Genomic DNA, 26,894 nt, shown 5'->3' with positions numbered 1-26,894 from the left:
TATTTCATGCGTGACAGGAAGACCTCGCCTATATCCAACCTCTAAACACATGTTAATATACTTCAGAGGGAACAGATCTGCTTTACCTTGTAGAAAAAGTACTGTACAAGTGTTGCTATTCGAATGTAGTAGAAGTGACCGTGGACAAGCAGTAGTTTAGCCAGAAACTTAAACCTGGCTATTGCATAGTCACTGTTTCTCACGGCCTGACGACCCTCCTTTCCCATGATACCTGAAGGAATACGCACACATAAATATGTTTGTATTGAGCACAGACTGCAGAAAAGAATCAAAGACTTGGAGAATACAGTGAGTGAGAAGTGCTTACCTATGCCAACATGAGCTTCCTGTATCATACTGACATCATTGGCTCCATCGCCAATTGCTAAAGTGATGGGTTTCTCTGGAGACGTTTTTATAAGACGGACCACCTGGAGAGAACAAAGTCATGATTCACCCCTGGAGTGTGAGCTGTATTGGATTGGTGTTTATGTAATGTGTGTAGGTGTGTTGAAGAGGACTGCTACCTTAGCTTTCTGCAGCGGAGCCAAGCGGCAGCACAGCACAGCTGAACAGTTTTTACAAACTTCCATAAAAAGTTTCTCGTGTTCTCTCAGCGCTAAGGACAGGCTGGCCCCATCCACCACTAAGCCGTGCTGTATTACGTGGTCTTCCTTTATCCTAGAAGAAGAAACATGGACACATCTGTTCAGAAAAGAAATGAACATGAGAAAAGATGGAGAGGAGAAATAAAAATCAGCGTGGGTTGATTAAGATGTCAAACTTATGTCGTGCACATGCTCTTCACTCTGCTGAATGCGAGGACGAACACAACCAAATAATCGTATCTGGAATTTGTTTCTGCAATCCCCCGGGTAAAATGTTTGGAAGCATTCAAAATGAGCTGATGCATGAAAGCCTGTTATATTCAGGAAAAGGTACAGAAAGTGAGCAGTCAGGGGGGATGAGGATTTCTTCATGTCATCAGTGAGATACTCGTTCCATCTATATGCATGTTATGAGGCTGCCTGACACTCTTCTGAATACCAGTATGTTCTTTGTCTGGTACTGGCTATATGTCAAATAGATATAAAGGCAAACACTGTCATAGTTTTGAACTCCTTGTTTTGTCCCCTCTTTACAACAACAGGTAAAATCTCCTGCTGTGAGGGCCAAGTGTGAAAAAGAAACTCTGGAAAAAGTGAGCAGCAGGCTGTATTAAAATGTCCAGACATTTCACTCATTGTCAGGAATGCATGAGTGAAAGGGCTTTTATCTCAGGACAGTTTAAAGTCACAGGTTAGTCAGAAAAGATGTTGGAAGTCACATCATAAAAATGTGCATTTCTAGGTGTTGTATATTAATTATTTCATGTTTAATATGAATATGCTTTTGTTTTATTTGAGCTACAACCTCCTAAGCTGCCCCCTGATGCAAATACAAACACATATTTGCTGTTTCATATGAAAACCAAACAGCTTAGGAGATGAAATGTAACTCAATGAATGAATATAAAGCTTAAAGAGGCTATTAAGACACTATATATGTGTATGATCTATATGCTTTATTTCAAATCTACAGTCGTACAAACACTCACCTTCTGGCCAGTCTGCGCAGCTGCTCGGCACACTCGTTATCCGAGCGCTGCTGCAGAAGCTCCAGGATGTTCATGGTTCTGTGGAAGTGGCCACACGACAAGCTGACACTGACTGCAGTCTCGTGTTTGTCCCCTGTCAGCACCCACACTTTGATCCCCGCCAGCCGCAGAGCTTCAATGGTTTCCTGGACCTTGTCTTGGAGTCTGAGAGAGACGAGGGAGAGAGACACATGTAAGCCTGTTAAACAAAATAAAATAAAATAATATTCAAGCAAATCAGATGTCAACATGTTATTACAGCAGGCTGGATGTAAGGTAAAATCAAAGAAAAGATCTGTTTGGGGTATGTTGATAAAGAGCCTGGTAACTTCTTGTGTTGGAAGCTTTTCTTGTGACTTGAGAATTGTTACTCAGGAATAATCCAACATTTCTTAAAGCTGTTCTTATATAACTAATATAAAGTCCATGAGTATGGACTAAGCTGTTTCAAAACAAACAAGCAAAATGAAATGTCTTGCACTGAGGTTATTCATCGTTGGAACGACTTGTTAAGCAGCAACAAATGAAACAGAGGCTCATGGAGTCTATATCCGAGGACGAGGGTTCAAACTTGAAGAATATTTATCTTATTTATAACCACACTTAATAATACAAAAGAGGCTAATATACAATGAACTGTATTGAATAGAAACCATATCTCTCAGTGTCACATTATTCATTTAAGAGTCAAAAAGAATGTAATTTTAGGCTAGTCTTCCATAATAAAGGAAGTCTATGATTATGAACGTGTGCCTGAGGAGAAATTCATTCCCATTACAGAAGGAGGGAGAGAGAGAGAGAGAGAGAGACAGAGAGAGACAGACAGAGAGAGAGAGAGAGAGAGCACGAGAGCAGCCAAGAGATAAACAGGGCGAGTGCAGTGAGAAGCTTATGTGAGGAGCAGATGGTGAGCGAATGCAAACACATATCAGCTTTGATTTACAGAGAGGCCCAGTGAGATGACGCCTCCCTTTTTCTGCTGACTAACACAGTTTGTTGGAGATTCTCTCTTTCTGTTCATCTGTCACTGAATGTGTGATACCCTGCTCATCATAAACCTCATATATTTGCATTTTCTGCTTCTGGTTTGAACTATGCTGCTACTGTATTTATTAGTTGAAGGTATTAATATGTATTTTCTGCATGTCAATAACATTGATTAGGTGGAGGCTTCAAATATGTTTCGAGTTTTGAGCCTTTCCCTGCACAGTATGTTGACTATCTTTGTTATTTATGGGGTTTTTATGACAAAGAGCAACCCCTATTTATGTTAACTGTATCATTAAAAAGCTTACTGCTTGTTGGAGATTATTTTTACAAAAACTCAGTGTCAACAGCCAAGCCACTACAAGCTCTGGGAGAATACATCTAGCCACAGCAGTGCCCACAAAGTCTCAGAATCAATACCTGGTATGGACCAAGTATAGAAATTAGGACTGTTTGCTGGAGAGGAGCCAGTCCACTCCCCAAGCACCGATGAGGTCATCGTGGGCAAGGCACCTAACCCCGAACTACTCAGTAATGCATGTCCAGAGATCCTGCTTCAGGTCTCAGGCCTGTGTGTAACATGCTGTTTGCCACCCTCGGCATTAATAATAAAAACAAAATCAATATTTGAGGCTTGGATCAACCAAATCATAGCTGCTGTTTGTTTTTCTTTTTTCTCGACTTAATCCAACATTTTCAGAGAAATGAAAATTACTCTTATACAGTATATTCATCAAGAAATCTGACCAGGAGAAAAAACTGCAGGGGCCTGATCAGAGGATCACAAACTCACCACAATCAGAGAGCTCACATTATAGAGACCACCAGCTCTCCTACATAACGTCTATTCAGCAAATAAATGTTCAGACCGTTCAGTCTCGAGCTAAGTTGTAAACTCATGGACTGACAGGTCAACACTGCAATCTATACAGCCAAGTTTCAAGTCTAAGGATACAAGAGGAGGAAAGGAAATGTCAATCCAGGAAGCCTGACATGATCTGTTGTAAAGCTATCCATGCAGAAGCAGAACATCTGTTTCATCTAAAGGGAGACGATGTGTTACTTACATCATGCCTGAGGCAGCAACATGGGAGTTATATCATTTTACATCAACTGTTTGTTGAGTGTTACTTTCATTGGGCAGTTTATAATCAATCACATTTATTATTAAGGGGCTTTGACTTTATGCAAACCGGCAGACTATTTGAATTTCAACTCTCTGTGTATGCATTCGTTCACATGCTGTACATACACAGCTGTGTTAGAATGTGTCGGTGCTACTTCGTCCTGCCTTGTGCTTTCTGTTTAGAATGTACTGCTTTGCTACAAGATTTCCTTTTGGCATGAAACACTTAGAAATCATTAACATTTGAAGCAGGGCATGAGAAGAGATTTTTAAGGGATAACACTAATAAATTCCAATTTATTCATTAGTCTCCATACTTGTCCTCCACCCCCGTTGCTCCCAGCAGATGCAAGTCTCTCTCAATGTAGTTGAAGGCCTCCTGCAGTCTCTCCTCCCTCTGCTGCAGCGCAGTGCGGGCAGCGTTCAGACGCCTGTCCACATCGATGTACTCCTCCGGTCTGAAGTGGCGACATGCGACCACCAAGGTCCGCAAACCTTTCTGCAGTGGTAGGAGGAGGGTAAAGAAAGGGCAGAGAAAAGAACAAGAGTCAGAACAAATAATAGTTTCAGGAAACAGGAGAACAAACGGGACTGAATGGTTACAATGACGTAAAAGTGTTCATGTTAAAAGAAAAGATGTGTGTGGAGAGGAGGGGTAAACGCGAGGAACTCAAGAAAATGCGGATAATAGAGGAGAAAGGAAATAGAGAGCAATGTAGGCAGAGAGAAAAAGAACAGAAAAACAAATTATCAACGCTCAGCTTTAAATCACGTAACCGGCCTGAGGCGGAGACGACCACAAATCAACCCAGTCCAGAGCACAGAGTCCCGGGTACTGATGTCCACTGACATGATGTTGGAACTGATGTGCATGTGTATGTGTGTATGTGTGTGTGTGTGTGTGTGTGTGTGGGTGTGTGTGTGTGTGTGTGTGTGTGTGTGTGTGTGTGTGTGTGTGTGTGTGTGTGTGTGTGTGTGTGTATGGCTGTTGCAGTGAAGAATTTATAGTCTAATGGGAACTGAGAACAAAAGAGCCCAAAGTAATCACTACAAGGCTGTGAAATCCAGGCACACACGGAGCAACATTTCAGAGTACGATTTCGAAAAGTTTCATGTTAAGGTTGAAGAGGAAATTTTAAGAGAGGGAATTCAGTGTGATGGTCGAGTGTGGTTTATAAAGAAGCCTCCTTTTGTCTGCCTTTTACCCTCCTTCATGTGAGGTGAAGATGAATAGTGATAGTCGAATGAGCACAAAAGTCTTTATTACAAACCGTTTGTAACTGAACATGTGTAAGGTCTTTCTTTATCTCAAAGAACAAGTCAAGTGCTCTTTGTGAAGTGTAGGCAGCATATTTGACTATCCACAGTATTAGTACAAATCGACTGACGATTAAGACAATATTCTCATTTTAATACGTTCTGGAAAAATTATTTCTTACCAAGGCAAATTCATCAACGTGCAGTCTGGTCTTCTCTATCTCACCACTGGTAGAGAAAGGCAAAATGGCGGATTCTGCTCCCTTGGTGAACAGTACTTGGCCTCCTTAAAAGTCCAGAAACCAGGAAGAAAGTTTAGAAAGTAAAAGCATACAACACAGCTGTAATAAATATACCTTTTCGAATTACAAACTAGTTAGCAGTGGAGTTACCTGAAGGAGTTTGCAGTATGACGCTCATCCTCCTGCGGTTAGCATCAAACTCTAAAACATGTAGCAGTTTATATCTAAGACAAAGACAGACGGGGACGTGTGTTATAACTTCACTTTGGACTCAGGGTGTCATTCATTCTTTGTAACAGGTAGCTTATGCGACCATGTTTTTGCCAGCAGTCCAGATAACATGATTTTATCACATTTAGAAAATGTGGACAGGAGGAAGGGATAGACGTACTTCTCTGACTTGCCAAAGGTTTTGATCTCCATGGTTTCTCCATTACTGCCAGTGAAGGCCACTCCGATCCTGAGGAAAAGAGACAGAAGTTGCAGCTAGGAATCTGGGAAAATGTTGACCTTTCAGATACTGTTTAAAAATCTAAAAAAGGTAAACGATAAATGGGCCTTTAAAAGACAAAAAGAAAGAGAAACTTCCAGGGGGCGCTAGTTTAGCTCTATCACTCTTTATACAGAAGGCTTTAGCCCTAAACGCATTGCTTGAGTCCTGAGCCAGAACCATCTCCGCATGTCGACCCCATTTCCTACTACTCTACTCGTCCATCTTCAGTGGCCCTGTCATTAAAGGAAAACATACCAAATACATAATACAGTAGCTGTAGTCCACAATAAAAAAGGACTACCGTAAATTCCGGACTATAAGCCGCTACTTTTTTCTCACACTTCGAGCACTGCGGCTTCTACTCCGGTGCGGCTAATGCATGGATTTTTTATGGGGGACAATGAGCTTCTGCCGCAAAAACATTTGACTTCGTCACGTCGGATCTTAATATCAGTCATTTTGCGCTTCATGCACGCACCCTCATCATGGAAAACACACGGAGAAATACATATGATGCAGCTTTCAAGTTAAAGGCGATCGACCTGGCTGTCAAAGAAGCTAACAGAGCTGCTGCACGTTAAGATGACACTGACAGCGACAACAGAGACTGAGGAAGTGAGTAATGAAGTCATTCTGAGGCAGTGAATGGATGGACTTTTTCTTGTGAAATATATTACGGTCATCTTTTTCATCAGCCGTGTTACAGACACCGTCGGCTAGGCTTCGTATTGTAACGGTTCATGTTGTAAAGTCAGTAGTTGATAATGTGTTCATAATTCCGATTATGTGGAGAGTCAGTGAATGCACCAGCGAGAACGTGTTGAGTGGCTGTATGAGAGAACGCTGGGGGAGAGAGTTGGATTGTTACGGCAAGTTATGGTTTTGTTCTCCGCTGTAAACGGCGTGGTCACGGCCGACAGTGATCGGGTTATTAAGTTATTATTTGAACGCTCTCGTCGTCCTTTAACGTCCGTACGGACGCTACAGTATTTGCGGATGTTACCGGTAGCCTACGTCTGTGTAAATAGCTCTTGTTATAGCGTGGACACCTGCGGCTTATAATCAAGTGCGGCTTATATATGTACAAATACATTTATTTACTTATTTTTAGCCGGTGCGGCTTATATCCAGGTGCGCTCAATAGTACGGAATTTACGGTACTACTAATTTCGGGTCACCTGAATTCAGCAGGATAAGAGTGCAAAAGATCCTCAGTGGAAATGTTACAATGTATGACAAACTTTTTTTTTCAGTCCACTGACTAAGACATAAATACTGACTACCCCCTTTGAATTTCCTCGTTTTTTTTTCTCTTTGCACATCTGCTCACTTGGCACCAAAATAGCACACAGGTAGGCAGAGCAAACTTCAAGGTCAAGTTGGATCCCAGTTTGAGTTGGATATTGCTCAATGGTGATTCATATTGGATGGAGAAGGTCAAGGAGGATATGAACCTACAGTCTATGGCTTGTGATTATCATGCAGGAAAATGGGACATCCTTAAGAAAAGCTGGTAAACCAAAGGGATAGCAAGCATGCTAAAACAAGGTAACAAGTAACTAAACACAGAGAGACTGCATCCACCCATGAAGGAGGATCTTTTTTTAAAGCACACTGGAGAAGAGTGCAAAACTATCATGCACATAGAGTCCTTTCTTTTACTGATAATCAGATATTTTAGTTGTAATGATTTTTTTTTGTATTTTCTGTTTAATTTGTATCATAATGTTGTGACAAAACTGCTTTTAAAGCATTTATGTCAATCAAGCCTTTGAGCTCTGAAAAGAATCGACCGTGTCAAGATGTTTCAAGAGTTATGACCGATGATGTGGCGCTTCAGCCAGAAATACGATGACTCATCATAACAGTCCTTCTGAGATGAGCCTCTTTTTTTCCTAGTGATGTAACTTCAATTAAGTGTTATATAGCGCAGCGATTACCGAGGTCATGGTTCCCACTGTGTCTCCCTTCAGTCTAAATCAACAAAGATTCACTGTTTGTGGTCCAATAGAGCGCGGCGGCTCTGGGTTTGCCCCTCACTGCGCGACATCATTTAATATGATGGTGTGAAAACTACAGTGGTCAGGAGCACTGACTTCATGCATCATGAATTCTGAAGGTTTTGTAAAACACACCAGTCTGACAATTTAGCTGGGTGCTACACACAGTCACACACTCCTTACTGGTCGATTCTGATATATTTTCTTGTAAAACATGATGAGATTTTCACATCTTTAGCTTCTTTTTATCAATCTGTGAGATTGGTCAGTTTTTATCAATCCTCTTTTCCTCTTTGTGGATTATTATCCACCACAGTTTCACTTACAGGCTTTATACCATTACCTGGACATATAATTCTTACTGTGTGACCAGTTATTAAAAACCTGAGAAGGGAAATGCCACTTCCTCTATAGGCACATTTCAACAACAAGGCAATTTAAAGTGCTTCACACACGGCTGAACTCAAACCTGCACACGCTCCAATCTCCTGCAACAACTAACATTGTAGAAAAGGTTTTACAGCACAAACAATCTAGCATTATGCCAACAGCTTGGGTTAATTTCTTTGCAATAAATGGAGGACACATTATGACAAGTCTGTTTTGTTTGTTGGCCACAGTAAAGCTCTTGGCTTAAACCCAAAGCAGACCTTTCCAACTCCAGGCATCATAAATCATTCTCTGCTGTCAAAACATTTCTTTTCCATTTCCCAAGCAATCCAGTGAAAACACAAGCTCTTTTTGGAAGTGCTGATCACATGCAGGCAGGGGTATCTTTTTTTCCTCCTGCACTGCTCTTCTTATTACCCTGTTCAATCTACAAATTTCCCTCACTACTGTATAAAAAGATTCCATTTAGATTAAGGTTTTCACCTGTTCAAGCAACAGGCGTGTGCACAGCCTTGCTCCCAATTAAAGAAATGAATGAAAAAAACAGCAACAACAGTTTTAAATCCTTAATTTCCCCAAATTTGCCACCATACAGAAGAATGCAAATGAGCTCACAGAGCAGCGATGCAAATCCACAGTGTCTGAACTCTGGTACTTTTTAACTGCACTTAAACCAGAGAAATATACACGCTATTCCAAACTCTCTCCGTTTTTAAACTCATCTGAGAAAACAACTCTTTCCAATCATGACAGGCCTGGGTCAAACACGTCTGTTGTATTTGAAATTGCTGCTGAGAATAGCTTGGATAAACGCTGGCTTTGCTGTTTCTTCATCGCATACACCATCGGGAAGTCTTTCTAAAGATATGATGTAACTTCACCTCTTCGTTGCCTCAACCAAAGCCTTCTCGTCTGGAGAAGAGGCGTAGTACTCCATGTGACTAGAAGAGAATCCGTTCACTTGGGAGAATGGATCTCCTCCCCCAACCAGGCAGTCTGGCTGATCGTAGCTGATCTGAACCGTGTGACACAATGACACAGCTTTCAGGAATAACAACTCCTCGCCCATCTAGACAGAGAAAACAGCCAAGGATGAGAGGGGAAGACACTTAGATATTGCACTTATACTGTCTTAGTATAACAAATGAATCATTCTTTTATTTCAAACGTTAGCTTTTTGATGGGGACTTTGTCGCATGAATGCATACAATCCAAGCAGACTATGTTTATTACATGAACGGCCCAAAAAGCAGCGGAAGCAGAAAGCCATGTCTAACATATCAGATTGATTGTTTTCTACTTTTTGGCTGCAATGAGACCAGTGCGTTTTACATTGTGTGCATGGAAAGTGGGATTCATGACGTGTATATAAATGAGGTACCAGATGAGGTGTTGAACCGTCTGGTGAATCTTCAGTCATTCCCTCTGGCACCAGTTTGCCGTTAACTTCTCTGTACTTTGTCCCGTTAATGGAGCACTCACGGAACTGCATCTCGTTTTCCGTTAATGTACCGGTCTTATCTGTGAACACATATTCCACCTACACAAACAAACACACACAGTTTACGTTCCATGTTCCGGTGAGATTGTTGCCATAGTAACTCTGATGAGTTGATCAATACGTGGGGTGTCTTCAGTACCTGTCCCAGCTCCTCATTGAGGTCAGACGTGTTGACCTGAGCTTTCTGGTCGCTCTCCTCGTGGTAAAGGTCCAAATCCCAGCCAATAAAAAAGGAGCCCAGGAACTTCTGCATCTCCACAGTAACGTAGAGCGAGATGGGAATGATGAAGTTATAGAGGACCAGAAACGCCAAGAAGTCTGAGATGAACTTCAAGATCTAAAGAGGGATAGGAAGAGATTTGATTTGGATGGGACACAAGAGGAGGGTAAGGAAAACACAAGGTTAAAAAAAACAACAAAACATTTGTTTAGAGAGAACAGAAAAGATGGATTTGACTATTTTCTGTCCAAACCAAAAAAGCAATCAGAGTTTTTAATAGTAAACAAAGTCGTTGTCAACCAAACTTTAGATTAACTTTTTGGACTTCTGTAAAGTCTAAATTATCTACTGAATCTAGACCATTAAAAAGGGACTGAACAAATTAGTGCCGGCGAATAAGAGTAGTGTGCAGGACTTTTTTTCCTTTCACTGTGATAGTTTGATGTACTGTATTTGTTGTAACATTACCCCAGTTATCATAAGTGATGTTTCATTTCAAAATAGAAAAAATACAATACAGGAAGAACATTTTTAATGTTGTAAAGCACAATATATTATGAACAAAAGCTCATCGTTCCAGTGAAAGAATACATTATGATTGTGAAAATAGAAGATATAATCCACCCACAGACTGATGGTGCTTCAGCACTGATCCTTCTAAATCAAAGCAGACAAGGTAATTCATTCCCATTAGGCTTTAATTACTGGATGTGACAGTAAAGGAGATTGAGAACAGACCAAAGACTGAACACAGAGTATCAGGACTTGCACCAAAGCTAACGTTATGTCAGACCTGAAAGGGGGATATGAAACACTTAATAAATAAAACACACAACGGTGTGTACTGTATAGGTGCCTGCAGCTTTCTGGGTCCCCTGTTAAACCAAATGTAAAAACAAAGTCATTCATTTGTTGCTGGTATTCCTCTTTCAGTCAGCAGGGAGATGGGAAGTGAGTGTACGACGGTGCTTCACTCCCACCAGGGCTTTTCTCTCTGAGTGATTAGTGTTGGCAGATAGGCTGATAGGCTGGCAGACTGGCCTTTCCTCTCTAATGCCTTATCACAAAATCTAGAGACACCCAGCCTACCTTCACTCTTCTAGCACTGTGTGCGTGTGTGTGCGTGTGTGTGTGTGTGTGTGTGTGTGTGTGTGAATTTAAGAGAGGCCTCTTCTTTGTATCACAAACTCGCCCTATTAATGTAATCTGCAGCGGTGAGAAAATGCCAATTATGGTTGTGAAGGAGATGAAAGAGGAGAACGAGCAGGTTGTGCACAGATGAAAAGCGAGACGCAGAAGAGGATTGTGCACTTAAATCTCACCTAATCTCATCTCTGGAGCTCGTACCCTTCACTTAGAAAAACAAATCAATGAAAAGACATTGTTCTGGAAAAGTGAATGTGACTAACCGGGCTGCTGTTTTTCTCCTGCTCGGTCTTCTGATTGTAAAACGGTTCGTCCCATTTCTCCTCCGCCTGCCAGGCGTACTTCAAGATGGTGCTGAGGACGGCCTCGAACAGCAAGATGCACAGGTAGATGATCAGGAAGGTATTCATGGACCTAAGAGGAAAGTCAGTTTCAACATCATGAATCCGTAAGAACATTCTTTCATAGAAACGTTTGGGTTTTCTTCAAGCGAGCGAGCGAGAGAGAGAGAGAGAGAGAGAGAGAGAGAGAGAGAGAGAGAGAGAGAGAGAGAGAGAGAGAGAGAGAGAGAGAGAGAGAGAGAGAGAGAGAGAGAGAGAGAGAGAGAGAGAGAGAGAGAGAGAGAGAGAGAGAGAGAGAGAGAGAGAGAGAGAGAGAGAGAGAGAGAGAGAGAGAGAGAGAGAGAGAGAGAGAGAGAGCTTACTTCTCCACTGCAGAGCGTTTCTGGGACTTGCACTTGTAGTTGAGCGCCATCTTGGACTCCATCCCTGTGTAGATCGCCACTCCTGCAACGGCACAGTGGGTTAGAGTGTTACGATACGATGTGACACAGTCAACTATATTGTCCCCTTCGGGAAAGTTGTATTGGACCCCAGTGCTGCAAACAAATATCAGCCTTCACAGTAGAATCAATTTATTAAAAAAACAATCCAGATGTTACTGTAACAGGAGAGCACACGCCAAACTGACCGACCAACAAAACACCGTGTATTGTGTTGCAGCAGGGTTCCAGGGTCCCCTCTAAAGGCTGAGCCTACAGAAGAGTTCTGTCAACATTATCATATCTCTGGCCTGATAAGGAGGGCTCCCTGCTGCTCATAACCTCCCTGAGTTCAACTCGTTTGAGTTGTGGTTGTTCTGTGAAGCTGTGTTTCCTCTCTGTGAAGCGCTTGAGAAGAATTCTTGAGTAGCATTCTTTGTGTAAACTGTAAAGCTTCTCTTGGAAAGACATAATGTATCCCCCATGACAAGAAAATCCTTTTGAAAGAACTTCTCTTCAGACTGTATCCACTCACCAAATATCTCTTTGGTATTTTTCAATCTGGCTCCACGAAGCAGCAGGTTCTCTGGACCCAGAGGTCTGACACAAGAGTAAACAAAAACAACATAAATAAACAACAACAGTGACATATTGATGTCGTAGCATGTTGCTATAAACAAGACCATGAAGCACCATGATCTAAACAAACAAACGTTTGTTGTAAATGTTCATTGTGCTTCACACCGTGAAACATGGAAACCACGTGCTGAAGCATGAACATCTTTTTACACAGTCTACTTTAGAAAGGTTTAACCTCGAGACCTGCCCTTTCAACAATCACACATCTTAATGGGGATGTCTATTTATCAGTATCTGGAGCTTGCTGAGCACTTGTATACTCATTAAGTTCAATTATAGGTCGTACAGTATAAGCAAGATAAAACTAATCTTACCTGACTATCTCCTCTCCAAGCTGAGTCACCGTGATCCGGCCAACAAACCTAGAAAACACCAAAGGAAATGAAGAAGAGTGTTCGGACAGAGACAACACGTTTGTGGACATGCAGACTGAACACCAGGCTGCTGGGAGAAATCCTTCAAATGCTGCAAAGTTTAGAAATGCTCAAATGTTTATTTATTCTAACCTGCAGACGGCACAGGCACAGACTACTTTGGGAAAAAAAACTCTAAAGTGGACAGATTTTCTTTAACGGAGAGAATGTGTTAAAACAATAACAAATAAATTCAGTAAAGATGCACACATGGTGTTTTTTTTCCCCTCTCATGCACAAATGTTATAAACCAGCAAAAGAAATGAGTTAGTGCAAACAATCAGGTTCCTCCAGGAGAATTGGAATGAGGTTTATCAAAATACATTGTCCTGATTAAGGACGTCATGTTTCAGGTTAATACGAAGATGAATAAATCAGATGACTACAGCTTGGCTGGATAAGTGAGTTTAAACTCAGCGAGTGTGAAGAGAGGGGGAAGGGAGAAAACTGCTTGATCTAAAAATACTCTGATCGATTCTGAAGTCGCCAGCTGCGACAGACAAGAGGGAGAGGTGTTGTTGAAGAGGTGATGAAGCCATCTCACCCCCATCACCCATTTCATGACAAATCTCTGGCCAGACATCTATTTTTCATTGTGTATTATCTCAGTGGGGTGTGGAGTACATGCTAAATAGACAACATACACTCTACTTTTCTCTTCTGACTACTCAAAGTGCTTTTACACCGCAGGTCACACCGACACATTCACACACTGATGGCAGAGCCTGCTATGTAAAGGGAACATTAGTTTTAACTAATCCAAATCGAGCACATTCACACACTGCCGACGAAGCACTGGGAGCAACTAGGGGTTAAGTGTCTTGGCTAAGGACACATCAGACATGTGGCCGCAGGAGATATTCCCGTCTAAAGACGACCGACCACCTGAGCCCGAGCAGGAACAATATTTAATAGAGTGACATATATTCAAATAATCGTTCCCGCTGTAAATTAAGACTATTCTAACAGGGCTTTACTTGCTTGCTTAGCCCTGTTACTTACTTTAGCAGGGCTAAGCTCGTCAATCAAGAAACTTGTCAAGAAAAAGTCAGTTTAAGGCCAAAAAAATAGAAGATTTTGAGACAAAAAAAAGGAAAATGTCACAGAGACCCCCCCTCTCATTCAGAAGAATCATCTTGTGCCTTGATCTAATACTGCACGTTGGAATTTATTATCCACATTTCTAATACATTTTTTTATTCTTGAAGTTTCAAATATTGTAAATATTTGACATCGGTTGCCTTTTTTTCATGCCTCCACCCTGTGAGTGAGCGTGTGGACAAACAACGGCTGATTACCTGTACAGGTCGGCGTCAGGTTGTTGACACTCCACCACCGCCTGCAGAGCCTCCAGCTGGGACACTGACTGACACACTGATGTCTCTGCCACAGAGAAGTGAGTCTACACACACAAAACACACAACTTGTATGACATGCTGATTAAAAGGACTCTTTTAATTGAAATACTTTTTGAGTTTATGAGGGAGACATTACATAGAAAAGCTTCAGAACAAACAGCTCTACAGTTGTGACCTAAAGCTTTCAGTATTTAAAACAACCGGTTCGGTGAGTTGCTGCAGCTCTGCAGAGAAAAGGCAGCAGCTTAACTATTTACCTCGATGTTTGCAGGAGGAAGATTGTCAGGGTAGTCAGGGTAGGGGCCATGGAATCCGTCTAAGAACCAATCAGCGGAAGCTATCTAGCTTTCTGATCTCATGTAACCACTATTATCATCTGATCCTGACCAGAACAGCTGAAAGATTTCAACCAAACTTAAACCTGATGGATCATCACTTTAGATACATTATTTTCTGTAGGCTTAGTTTAGGCACTCTCTCTTTTTAAATGTGTCACAAAGTTTGATGAAGTGGTTATATGTTTGCACATTGACAGTATTTGAAGGATAGAATACACTTCAAATCTAACCTATTAGTACTAGCATACTAGTTTATCATTATCTCCCTTAACCTGTGCTTCACTACTGATGTTAGTGGTTCATAAGCTCCTTCTTGTTGCACTGTCGGAGTGCATACAGGTACAAATCTTAGCAGAAGCATGAAAGAGTTCTATTATTATTATTTTAGCAACCTGATTCACATCCTGTCACTGTTCACACATTATGTCAGATCAGATCCAGTCAGTGGAGGTGAAGAAAAGATGAGATGTGCTAACAAAAAAAAAAGCCGACAAACTGAGAAATTTAGTGTAACACTGTAATGATGTCACTGATCCAAGCAAACAGTTTGGAAAAACACTGTTTGTATACATGAGTTTATTTAAGTTAATGCATCTGTAGTTCAGTCAGGCCTTAGGGACAAACACAATGACTTTGATGTCTGAGTGTAAACTGTTACTCTGAATGTTTCAGTGTCTATGTAAATGTTGTTTGTTTACACCACACGGGGAGCCTTTAAGATGGAGCCATCAGCTTGTACACGTCGTAAATGTTCAGCTGTACGTTTACTTAATGAAAACGGCTGTTTGCGCTGCGACTGGTTCAGTTTTTAAAGTTTTCCAACAATGTACTGCTAAAGCAAACAAAGACACACACACACAGACCTTGAGGTTGGTCTCTCCATCAAGGCTGGCGGTGGTGATGTGACAGGTGCCTTCTGCACGCTCAGAGGACAGCAACACCAGGTCAGCGGGGAACGTCTCATCTTTAGCCACACGAACAATGTCTCCGACCTAGACAGAGAGGCAGAAACACAAACACACACACACACACACACACACACACACACACACACACACGCATGCACGCACGCAAGGGTGTAAATAGTGTATGAGTTTGGTTCCAACATGTTACTCCACTGTTGAGACTTGGTTTGATTTTTTCCAATAGTTTTATAATATTAACAACCTCTCTCGTGTTCATCAGATTTCTATTTTACTCAATAAAATTATTTGTGTCAATTCCATTCATTTATTTAAAAGACAAAGCTCAACAGAATTTGTTAAAAATGAAAAACCTTTGTCATTTCTCGTTGGTGTTCAATGAGGTTAGAATAAAATGCCCACTGAAATCTCACAGATTACATTTACAACCGACATTTAAAAGCCTTAAATGATAAGTTTATTTTTAACACAACTATTATATATTAACCTATAGAAACACTTCTTTCTTCAGACTCAGCAGTGACACAATGTCTGCAAGAAGTCTGACTTCAGAGGAGTTCTACTGTATTCACTACAACATGCAGAGTAACAGTAACACCCGTTCATGCTAATGATTGGCTGCAAATATGAGAAAGGCTGTGAATAATTCACTGCTGTACATCATTGAGCTTCAGGTTAAACACATCCTGCAAAGACAAATAATGAAAACAACCTCATATGATTCAATGATATGAACATAAAACAACCTGTGGAGTTTGTATTCATCTTTCATGGAACATTCCAGTCCTATTTGTGTTGGATGCCCAATTTCCTATCTTCTAACAGTTCAGCTTTTATCAACAAACTCTAACTTTTACTGTCATTTTTTTCTTCTTTTTTTTTTACAGTGAATCTCCAGAGAAACACCACAAGCCCCAGGAATTTAACGCCCAAGCTTGAGTTAGCCCTGGCTGCTGGCTCTGAGGTGTAAAGAGCTTATTCTTCTTCTTTTTTTTTTAAGTACTTTTAAGTAGACGTTTGGAAGAAGATGAGTCCAGTTCTTACACAAAGATCAGAGTAGTTTGAAATATTACCCTGATGTTTTTGGATCTTGTCTGGACCAGACTTCCACTGCGGACCACAAACACAGGAGCCCCATTCACCTCGTTGTCCGCCTTGTGTCTCAGCCAATCCTCATAGCCCTACAGAGACAATGATTCAACAACACATTATATACAGCTGTTGATAGATTCCCAGAGCAAAGTGTCACATAGCATCACCCATCAACAGCCATGACACTTTGCTGGACTCGTATTTAAAGGTCTCATATTCTGTTTTTTTCTGGTTTATATTTTCTTTGGTGTGTTTTCCAGGTGTCTTACTACGGAGTGCAAATATTCAAAGATCGTCTCCTCGTCTTCCTGTTAACTGTAGCAGTGTCAGCATGTAACATTTGACCTTTATCCCATCTCGTTGAAAAGATAAAATAATTTATTATTCATCTCACAAACTGAGAAATTTAGTGTAACACTGCGATGATGTCACTGAACCAAGCCATTTCCAAGAACCGTGCCGAGCGACTGACCGATTACAACAGAGCAGATCGGCTAACCAATCAGATCAGACACGGCACACGTGGGGACCCGGAGCTTTAGAAATACAGGCAGATGAGACGGGCTGCATGGCTCCACAGTAGATGAAAACTGACAAACAGATATATGAACTCCAAAAATGGCAAAATATGGGACCTTTAATAAACTGAATAACTTCAGCAGTTTAAGCTATTCCTAACCCATTTTCATCTCAAAGCTAAGTTGGCTGGAGAGAACAGCTTTCTTTCTTGTTATACATTTAAAATGTGAAAGAAGATGAACAGGAATGGTTGATGGTTTTTGAACAATCTGAATATGATTGAATGCATATTTAAGCTAATTCAAGCATGATCACAAGTTGCCTACAATAAATCAAACTGTCACGATGCTACATTTGTGTTACTTCTGTATTTCAGTTCCTGCAACGAACAAAGCGGAAGCTGTCGTGTGCTTCATGTTCTCACCTGTTTTATGGCAGTTACTGTAATCACGAAGAAGAGAGGCAAACCGCTGGTGACAGGGGAAGTCGGGGTGTCTATCATTAACTAGAAAGACAAACACAAAGGCGGGGTCAGAGACTGTTTTTTCTAAGTTGGAAGTAGTAGTTCTAGGTTGCACCAGAGGGACGGTAAATGTGGGTATGTCTTAAAAAAGAAAAAAGAAAAAGCAAGAAGTGATGTGTCAAACAGGAAGCCTGCTTCAGTGTTAGCTGTAAGTTCAGTACAACACACACACACACGACTTAAACACACAGGTAATTAGATGTTTCAAAACGGACAGACTGCAACACCTTTACAACTTAGAAAAAACAGAAAGTTGACACTGACAGAACATGGCACATCACCTCACATTACGTCATGTCAACTTCACAACTTCAAATGAATCAGTGAAGAATGTTTCTCTATAACTTCACTGAAAGGGTGTAAACACATTTTACCCAAAACGACAGATAGGAAAAAAGGACATCAGTGTCATCATTTTTAACTTTCACCTTTAACTATATCACCTCTAAATCATTCAGTTCTAGACAGCCGGTAGCTGACATTCTGGGACTTCATGCAGTTGACAGTACTGAGAGGCAGGAGGTGAGCAGAGAGGAGGTTTTAAAAAAGGGATGTTTTGGTATTTGGTTTGTGGTTATACATCCTCTCTGCTGGCAGGACGCCTTGCATAACAAAATAATACATTTTAAACATGTTATTAAAGTTTTGAGAGGCAGCATGTGGAGGTATGTCCTCTAAAAGGAGTGGGTCCCAGTGTGTACCAGCATTTGGATTTTGTAGTTTATAGTGGTAAACGTTGCTGTTGGTCAGCCCTTAACAACTCCTTAAACTCGGGCTTATGTGTCGTTTTTACCTCCACTGCAGAGGAACAAATCTCGTTTGGGTCAGAACACGTTTTCTTCTGTGTTTTGTTGTTTAAAAATACTGTTCTCATTAAAAGATTAGAGTTTATTTGTCAACAACAGTGTAACTACTGTCTTTAAGAGGAATACAAGTTGTTCAGCAATCCTTTCTGTATAGTAGTTTTTCTGCTACAATGAGAATACAAAGAAAATACAATTTCACAAGAGGCATCTCGAAATCATCTCTATCTAAAAATGGTTAAATTAGCCCGCCAAGAAACTGTCATGTCTACAATGTCAAGCTAGGAAGAGGTCTTCCTCTTGCTCTTCCACTCAGTGATTGGAGACTAAGCTGACTTCAGCAGCACTGACAAGTTGAGTGGGTGAAAAAAGAGGCTTTTTAGACGGAGTCAAGTCGATTGCTTCGGCTTCACTACACAGGACCAAATAAAATCAGGAGAAGGCTGAAAGTGTGGACGCACAATCCTTCTTTAGCACAGGCTGACTGATGCACAGTGAAGGCCTAACACCTAGGGCTTGTTGTTAAGATACATATTACTTAACGCGTGGGTGTAATGTTTTAATACACAGGCAGACACTGGTTTTTAGGGCAGGAAAACTGAGGTCACGGTTGACTTGTCACCGTCCGACTGGGGGGTACATGTACCAGAAAAACACCCCAAGACGTGCGTGTGCATCTGTGAGTGTTTTCACCTGAACGAGGAAGATGATGAGGAAATAGAAGTTGGCGATCCTTCTGAACTGCTCGAACAGATTCTTCGGGACAAAGTTCCAAACTGTGTACTGAAAGGAGACAGAAAAAAAAAAAAAAAAAAAAACGTTTGTGACAAAGACTACAGAAGGATCAGGATCAGCACATATTGTCGCTTTAACAACACTCGGTACCTTGGAGGAGATGATTCTGTTGTCAGCGAAGCGTTGTGGTATGTAGTGGCCATGCTCGGGAAAACGATTTGCTACATAAACCGTCCTGGTGTCGCTCTGATGAGGAGGGTCAACGCCCTGAGGGAAGGGAAGAAAAAAACAAAAACGACTCAATTAAGGAAACATGGACAGGTAAATAACATCACACATATTTCTGAGTGGACCAAACCCTCAACAAACTCTTTTAAGCCTCAACACAGAAATAAAGTCAACTTGAGGCATATCAAGTTGTCTGCTTGAGTTTTGCTTGGAAGCTGGAAGATATGAAAAAGAGGAACCATGATATCTAACTGTGTACAAACACATTTAACCTTTTCTTAATATCCACAGAAATCTGCTGTATGTTCATCAGTGTTATGAAAGACATGAATGTTACATTCACGTCACTGTTGAATAAATTAAGGTTATTATTCAAGTTTGTCCTTTTTTAAATACACTCATGGAGAACAATGAAGACATGTTTCATCACGCTATTTCATCCAAGCTGGCTTCACAATCTCTCTACTTCCTGTTCATTTCTTACATAGTATTCTTCTGGTACACGCCCTGCACAACTGCAACACTGAGAAGGCAAACGCAATGGGCTTACAACGCATTGACACATGACGTCAGTCCAACACACACACACACACACACACACACACACACACACACACACACACACACACACACACACACACACACACACACACACACACACACACACACACACACACACACACACACACACACACACACACACACACACACACACACACACACACACACACACACACACACACGGACACGGACACACACATGCAGAAGAATGTATTCGGGCCACGTCACTTACTCGCACACACATTCACCTCTGTTCAGAGACACATGTTAACTATTACTGCCGTTCTCTTTCACTTTATTCAGCTCTCTATCTGCTGCTGCTTTCTGATTGTTTTGTTCAATGAAAAGAACCACAGCTTACACCGACTGCTCTTCTGCTATCCTATTGACATTTTTACAAACTCATATCTTCTGAATTTTTTTCACCAGGGTCATTGAAGTGAAAAACCTAAGAATCAAGACAGCCAGAAAAAAGATAGCAACGTAAGTCAGTAAAAAGACTCCTGCTGATTTTTCCTTCGTGCAAAGTGAACTCTTTATACACGGAAATCTCCTGAAAACTCCTCCTGAAAGGTTTACCCTGAGTTTCTCCTGCAAGATCCCCGGTATTCTTTTCCGTAGAAAGTCTGAGTGGGCTGATGTGAGAATGCAGCCTATTCTCCGAATAATTCACCTCGAGCCACTAGCAGGGGAGTGACGTCTGTGTACTGCTGCACGGTGCACAGAGTGTTTGCACGCGACTACGATCTCCATGTACATAATTAAACGGCTGCATGAAGTTTTCTGTTTGTCAGTTTGTTGTTCTCCGCTCTTTTGTTGATGCTGTCATTCTGTCCGACTACACGTAGCATTGACATAAAGGCAAATATTCTCATTATACTGTATGGTGTAGCGGAGTCTGACAGGCACAGCCTCCAGCTGTGAGGTGCATCGTGAACGGCTTGGTCGGGAGAATCTCTGGAGCAGTCCTCCTGGAATTATCTAGATATTATCTGGAGTGCATTTGTGAAAACGGCTATACATGTGTATGTGAAGTATCCACCGTGTTTTCATGAATCCAGACATGAAGTCAATGATCCACTTTAAGGAATGAAAAAAATAACACACACTAAGTTCCTTTTCCCTCTGATCCACCATGATCATAGCTTTCAAAGACATGAACCGTCTCTATGCTTGTCTTGTCTAACACAGGTTCTTGTAGGGTTTTTTTCCACTGGCTCAGGAGAGAGTGGTTAAGCCATGACGTTCAAAGCCACGTCTTGATGACGCGTTTTCCACTCCAGCCTCACAGCAGGGGGTTCTCTGAAGTACTGACTTCATCTGTGATCTCTGGTTGTCCACTTAAGTTTGGTTCCTACAGTATGTTTCTGTTTAGACTTTCAGATATGATTAACTACCTGTCCCATGACACTTCTGTAAGGCTGGACAGAAGAGCCAGTCCCCTTCATGCTAACTAACTCTCACCACCCACCATCACGCAGACACACTTCTATACTGCCTTTAATACTAGAAACATTTGATATCACAGGAAATAGAAACATAACAAGAACTCTGTAGTTTTTATGATAGCACTTGTGATGTCATCCTGCTTTCTCTTTATGAGTATTTAAACAACAAAGTTTCCTGATGTTCAGGGGTAACGTTAACTTTTTTAAACAACGTGGCTCATCGACCTATTCAGTTGCTTAAACAGCACAGTCGACTTAGATTCAGGTTTTCTTCTGGGGGGGGGGGGGGGGGGGTGTACAATGCAACTGCAGTCAGTAAAGCAGTTCCTTTTAAAACAGGCATCATGTTATATATGAAATGGTAATTGCCGACACATGGCAGAGGACATTTGTAATCCTGAAATACCCAGAGCTTTGAAAACAACCGTTGAGTCACTGACGTTGATCAACAAGCATGTCCATCCCTGAAGATGGATTGTGGTAAATTTGTGTTCAAAGGCACCAAACTTCCTAATACTTAGCACCTTTTAAAGACTAATGTAATGTTATTATTCTCTATTTAGTTTATCAGACAATCTGAAAAGTTTCTGGTGCCCGTTAAGTTGCTTAATCATTTATATCTTTCCACATAGTAGCTTAAGTTGAATCAACTGGTGGTTGAATACTTAACTGCTAAGACTAACAGTAAAAGTAGCCTTGTGAAATTGAGGGATTCAGATTTCCCAACTTTTCTGAAAGCACTGAAAAGCAGCTTTAAGTTGTCAATGCTTGAGTCGATGACTAAGGAGACAATCAAGGGAGAAAATGTTTCTGCTTCATCTTTTGGAACAAACCGAGTGAACAGAGAATCAAAGAAAAATGCAAAAGTTAAACAGTTGCCAAAATAAAACCAGTGGTCATGTTAAAAAGAAATGTCTCATTGGTGAGCTTTAAACCTACGGCACTTTGTCTATAGTCTCTGTTGCCACGTGGAGTATGCGATCAAAACAATGTTTTTTTTATATTTGATTACAACAGCTAAACAAATCTAACCCCTCCTTTTAGAGAAGGGTCCAGAAAGCCTCAACGGGGTAAGCAATAATCATTGCAGTCGTGGTGCAGCGTTTAAGAACAGGAGGAGGCAGAGGAGATGTCAGATCAATATATATTCTACCTGTTGCTTTTGGTGGCACTCTTTGAGCCATTTTTATCGAATTGTACTTCATAAAATAAAGATAACTGCAGAAACCAACAAGTCAATTCTATATTACTTTTTGTTACTCTTCATCTCTGTTTGTGTGTGTGTACATGCCTTACATGTAGATAAGGACTTTCTTGTATACAAATGTTCTTCAGAGGCCTAAAGCATTAAAAGAAAATCAGTAAAATAAGCTGCAGACCTCATGTCCATTGAGCTGCATTTGGTTAGTTGGCACTGTCTTTAGATGGAAAACGTAGACTGAATATTAAAATCTGAAAACTGAACAGTGCTGACATCATACTTGGCTGACAGATAGGAACATATTAAGGGATTTTAATCTTACATTAATTAAACCAATGAGGTGAATCAAGGCAGATGGCTTTTTTAATCTTTTTAATTCCCCTATTATTTTTTTGAGCTTGAAAAAAAAAAGAAAAAAGAAAGACCCAATCATGTAGATGAGACAGCTTTCAGATGATAGAGTGTAAGGTATGTTGCATATTTTTGACACACGGTTTTGAAGTTCCACATCGTAATCTAAAACAAAATAACAGGCCTCATTCTCATTTTTCTTGCCAGCATTGAAATGTATATCTAAGAAAACTGACAGTATAGTAAGACTTTCCATGAGGGTTTTTTGTACAATGGCTGATATCAGACTTTGTCTGTCTTCTTTGCCCCCCCCCTCCTATTTTTAGACAGACAGGTAATTACTTTCTCCCCCATAAAGCCTACAAGTCCCAAAGTGCCTTGGGGGGAATCATTGCCCTGAACAGTGGTTGGAGGAGATAGACAGGAATATAGACTAAGAGGCCTTTAATCAAATGGGATGAACTAATCAGAGATTCAGAGAGAAAGACCGCACCACAAAGAGGGAGAGAGCGATTCACTACAGTCATGTGCTGCTTTCAGTGGTATAACTGATGACAACAGCAGCACTAACACGACTACAGGCATGCCAAGCAAATATCTAACAACATGTTAGTGTGCAAGAAATGAGTGACCTGAAGTAGAGCTAAACATTACAAAAAACTTTTTTTAAAGGCTGGCATAGGCCATGTATAATTAATCAGCACATTTTTACTGTGAATGTAAAAACTTGCTGCAGCGATGTGCGCAAAAGGATTTTCAATGAGGCTATAAAACTGTAGCATATTCCCGTAGCTGAACAGACTTCAGTACCGAGAGTGCAATGACCTACCTGGTGCTACAGTACTGAATCACTACAAAACTGTGTTCTGCTCTGCAATAATATTTAAACACTGACATTTTGAATAACCCAAGAGTGCACAAACTGTTCCATGCCATCCTGACAAAACAAGATGTATGTGAGTTGGGTTTTTTTTTTTCAAGTTCCTCAGCTGCTTCTACTGTGATTACAGTTCAAGCTTTCTATGATGTAAGAGCAGCAACATGCATGGTGTGCACACACTGCTGATGAAGAAGTTCTGACTTCTCTCACCTTAGCCTTATTTCTTCCCTTTAATGTGACCCAGTGTCACATCATGACAGAAACAGATAAGCAAAGACATCCCAAATGCCTCCCCACACACTTTTCCATTAAGCCAGTAGTAAAAAAACATTTTAATTACACTTTTAATTAACTAGACTAGGTCAATTATATTGGGATGGGTTCAAACAGATTCAGCTATCTCGAATTAGGCAAAGCAGGCCACCCTTTTTAAGGAGTCAAACTCTCTGTGGTACTTTACAAAAGTGAAGAATAAATCTTTTAAAAGTAGAAAAGCCGACTTGTTGTCTGAGCTGACAGGAAGTACTCAGTGAGGAGGACATGGGAGCTTAGAAACACCTTAACATTGATTCATCTCTCTGGTGTTGATGTCATCAGCTGTTTGAAAACTGTGACTTATGCATTACATTGTATACGCACCCATCCATTCATTCACATGGGCGTGCCCCCCTGCATATGCGAACACACCCCTCTTCCTTTTTCTCAAGTCGATGCAAGTTGTATTAAAAACAACAAGGTGTAATCTCCACCAAAACGTAGAAAAGCTGCCAGTACCATATGATTACAACACGATTCATGAAGTCTCTCATGTTCATTTGAGATGTAAACTTAAAGTGGCAGGCTCAACTCGAAAACAGATGGGAGTTACAGAGCTTTCACCGGTCTCACTACTTTGATACCTTTGCCTTATAATGCGTCAACACACAGCCATGTTTGCAGGCAAACAACAGGTGATCACAGCACAGTATGCTCTGCATGAATGGCTTTATTTAAGGTTACATTTAAGCCGATGTAAACTGAATAAGAGGGCGAAACACGGTCAAAAGAAACACTCAGCACTCCGAGCTAAATTTAAAATGAGGCAGGTTATGAAAGGTGACATGTGGAGCTAATTTTTAAACCAGCTTGTTTGAGTAAATTGCTCGACACAAAAAGTGAGAATGAGAATGCTCAAACTCATAAAACGTATGAGTTGTGTGAAGTAGCAAAAAAAAGCTTTAAGAAGTTGAGAAAGCGACGCTGTTGAAAGTCTAACACTGTTAGCCAGCTAGCAAGCGTAAAGTTGTTTAAACTCCTAATTAAAGTTTCACACTGGCAAAGAATTAAGCTTTAGTTACAAGCTAACAAACTTCCAAACAACTTAATCCACTACTTTAGTGGTTATGTCTGACCTACCCGTCTTATTTATCTAACCTTTTGTCAGCTTATAAACGGGGGCTAGCTGTTAAGGTAGCTAACACAACCTACACCTGACTGTCATCACTGTAACTCAACAATGTTTGTACACAACAGCTCTATTATCTAAACTAAATGTTATCAAAAATAAAGTTCATGCAGTCTCCGAGGGGAAAGCCTTGTAATAAGTGACTGCTGTTCTGGGTTAATGATGTGAAAACAGCTTTATAAGAAGGGTAGAAGAGCAGGTTTTACCAGCTGCTGTCGTATCCACCGGAGCATCCTCGCAAAAACAAGCAGCCAGCTCGGTTGCTAGCCCGGCGCTAGCAACGAGCTACTCCAACAAAACAGTCCCAGACCATAAATATTCCCCCCCAAAAAATGTAGTTCCTTTCGGTCGCATTCCGCGACACATTCATCAAGTGTAACTGTGCAAAAATATAAATCCGTTTTTTCTCATTCCGCGGTAAATGTCAAACATATAATCCCCCCGGTAAAAAGAAAAGTGACAGACGGCTGGCCGCGGAGTCCCAGAGAGCTACGCTACATCTCTGCTGCTCTCTGCCTGCACACACAGCTCTCTGCCTGCACACACAGCGGCCTCTCAACGCCCCCTACCTGTCTGTTACCACAAATAGAGAGAGAGGGGGGGAGATAGATAGATAGATAGATAGATAGATAGATAGATAGATAGATAGATAGATAGATAGATAGATAGATAGATAGATAGATAGATAGATAGATAGATAGATAGATAGATAGATAGATAGATAGATAGATAGATAGATAGATAGATAGATAGATCACCTCTAAGAAACATTCCTCACATGCAAACATATGTTGGGGGAAAACCCACTCTTTCACATAAAACTGTAAGAATCAGTTACAATTCAATAAAATAAAAAGGCCTTTATTGAACCAGTCTAATATATGTGTACAAAATCTATTTCTGTAAACTAAGTGCAATGCTGGAATATCAAAATTGGCCCACTACCCAGGGCCCTCAATGAAATGAATAATGTCGGTGATCGCCTTTCAAGCTTCACTTTAGGGCTGTCTGCTCATGCTGAGTCAGTTTCAAAAAGAAAAGAGCCACTTTTAATGTTGTTGGTCATCTGTGCATTTGGTTTCATTCATTTTGTGAAGAGTGATTTTTGAAGATGAATTGTCATGTGTAGTTGTTGAGTACATCTGATAAGGGTAACAGCACACTTTTTGCTAAACTTAGGCATCATTATTAAGTGACGAACTTCATATATTGCTTTTTTTTGCATATATCACAGTGATGCTCTACAATTGCAGTGTTCACAGCATTGCAAAGTGCTAAAACACCCACAAGTACTGTTATAATGCAGGGCTCTGAGTCATATCTAGACTGCCTACTAGACAGTTTTTAAACTGGAGAATTCTCTTTGCCAACAGGGTGAAGACTTCAACTGGATTTGCTTACTCCAAGTGTTGTTATAGATATCTTAAGCAAGCCAGAGGGAATTAGTTTCTCATCTCCTCTGGCAGCTCCTTGCTAAGCATTAGCAAAAAAAATAGGTCCTTTTGTATTCACTCACTGTCCCTTGCTCATTCGGATACTCTCATTTTCTTGCCTATACTTTTTTAGACTAAAGATAGAAAACTTAAGACCTGAATTTATATTTTACTTGGCATCTATCCCATTTTCTAAACCTCATGATGCTTCTCAATTTCAGCATCTCTTTTGTAAGGCATCTCATAA

General features: G+C 40.8%; 1 protein-coding gene across 4 annotated transcripts in view; it reads right to left on the bottom strand.

The window, feature by feature from the left end:
- The window catches only part of atp11b (ATPase phospholipid transporting 11B), a 49,455-nt gene extending 23,677 nt beyond the window's left edge, over positions 1-25,778 (bottom strand). For 3 of the 4 annotated variants that reach the window (XR_013779653.1, XM_079349580.1, XM_079349578.1), the window contains exons 1-22: positions 25,421-25,778; positions 19,252-19,368; positions 19,060-19,149; positions 17,465-17,545; positions 16,503-16,610; positions 15,370-15,498; positions 14,109-14,212; positions 12,712-12,759; positions 12,294-12,358; positions 11,702-11,783; positions 11,262-11,412; positions 9,772-9,969; positions 9,513-9,671; positions 9,013-9,200; positions 5,640-5,708; positions 5,399-5,472; positions 5,189-5,292; positions 4,067-4,248; positions 1,598-1,801; positions 528-705; positions 329-431; positions 87-232 (exon numbers count right to left, since the gene is read on the bottom strand). Coding sequence is in view for 3 of the 4 variants with exons in the window: in XM_079349580.1 (XP_079205706.1) it covers positions 87-232; positions 329-431; positions 528-705; positions 1,598-1,801; positions 4,067-4,248; positions 5,189-5,292; positions 5,399-5,472; positions 5,640-5,708; positions 9,013-9,200; positions 9,513-9,671; positions 9,772-9,969; positions 11,262-11,412; positions 11,702-11,783; positions 12,294-12,358; positions 12,712-12,759; positions 14,109-14,212; positions 15,370-15,498; positions 16,503-16,610; positions 17,465-17,545; positions 19,060-19,149; positions 19,252-19,368; positions 25,421-25,447 (2,607 nt within the window). In the remaining variant the exon portion in view is untranslated. The remainder of the gene's footprint in view (positions 1-86; positions 233-328; positions 432-527; positions 706-1,597; positions 1,802-4,066; positions 4,249-5,188; positions 5,293-5,398; positions 5,473-5,639; positions 5,709-9,012; positions 9,201-9,512; positions 9,672-9,771; positions 9,970-11,261; positions 11,413-11,701; positions 11,784-12,293; positions 12,359-12,711; positions 12,760-14,108; positions 14,213-15,369; positions 15,499-16,502; positions 16,611-17,464; positions 17,546-19,059; positions 19,150-19,251; positions 19,369-25,420) is intronic. The other variant, XM_079349579.1, reaches the window with a different exon arrangement.
- Between the last annotated feature and the right edge of the window lie 1,116 nt (positions 25,779-26,894).

Source organism: Symphodus melops, assembly GCF_947650265.1.
Source record: "Symphodus melops genome assembly, chromosome: 8".
Taxonomy (NCBI): Eukaryota; Metazoa; Chordata; class Actinopteri; order Labriformes; family Labridae; genus Symphodus; species Symphodus melops.
This window is presented reverse-complemented; position numbering and strand designations above follow the sequence as displayed.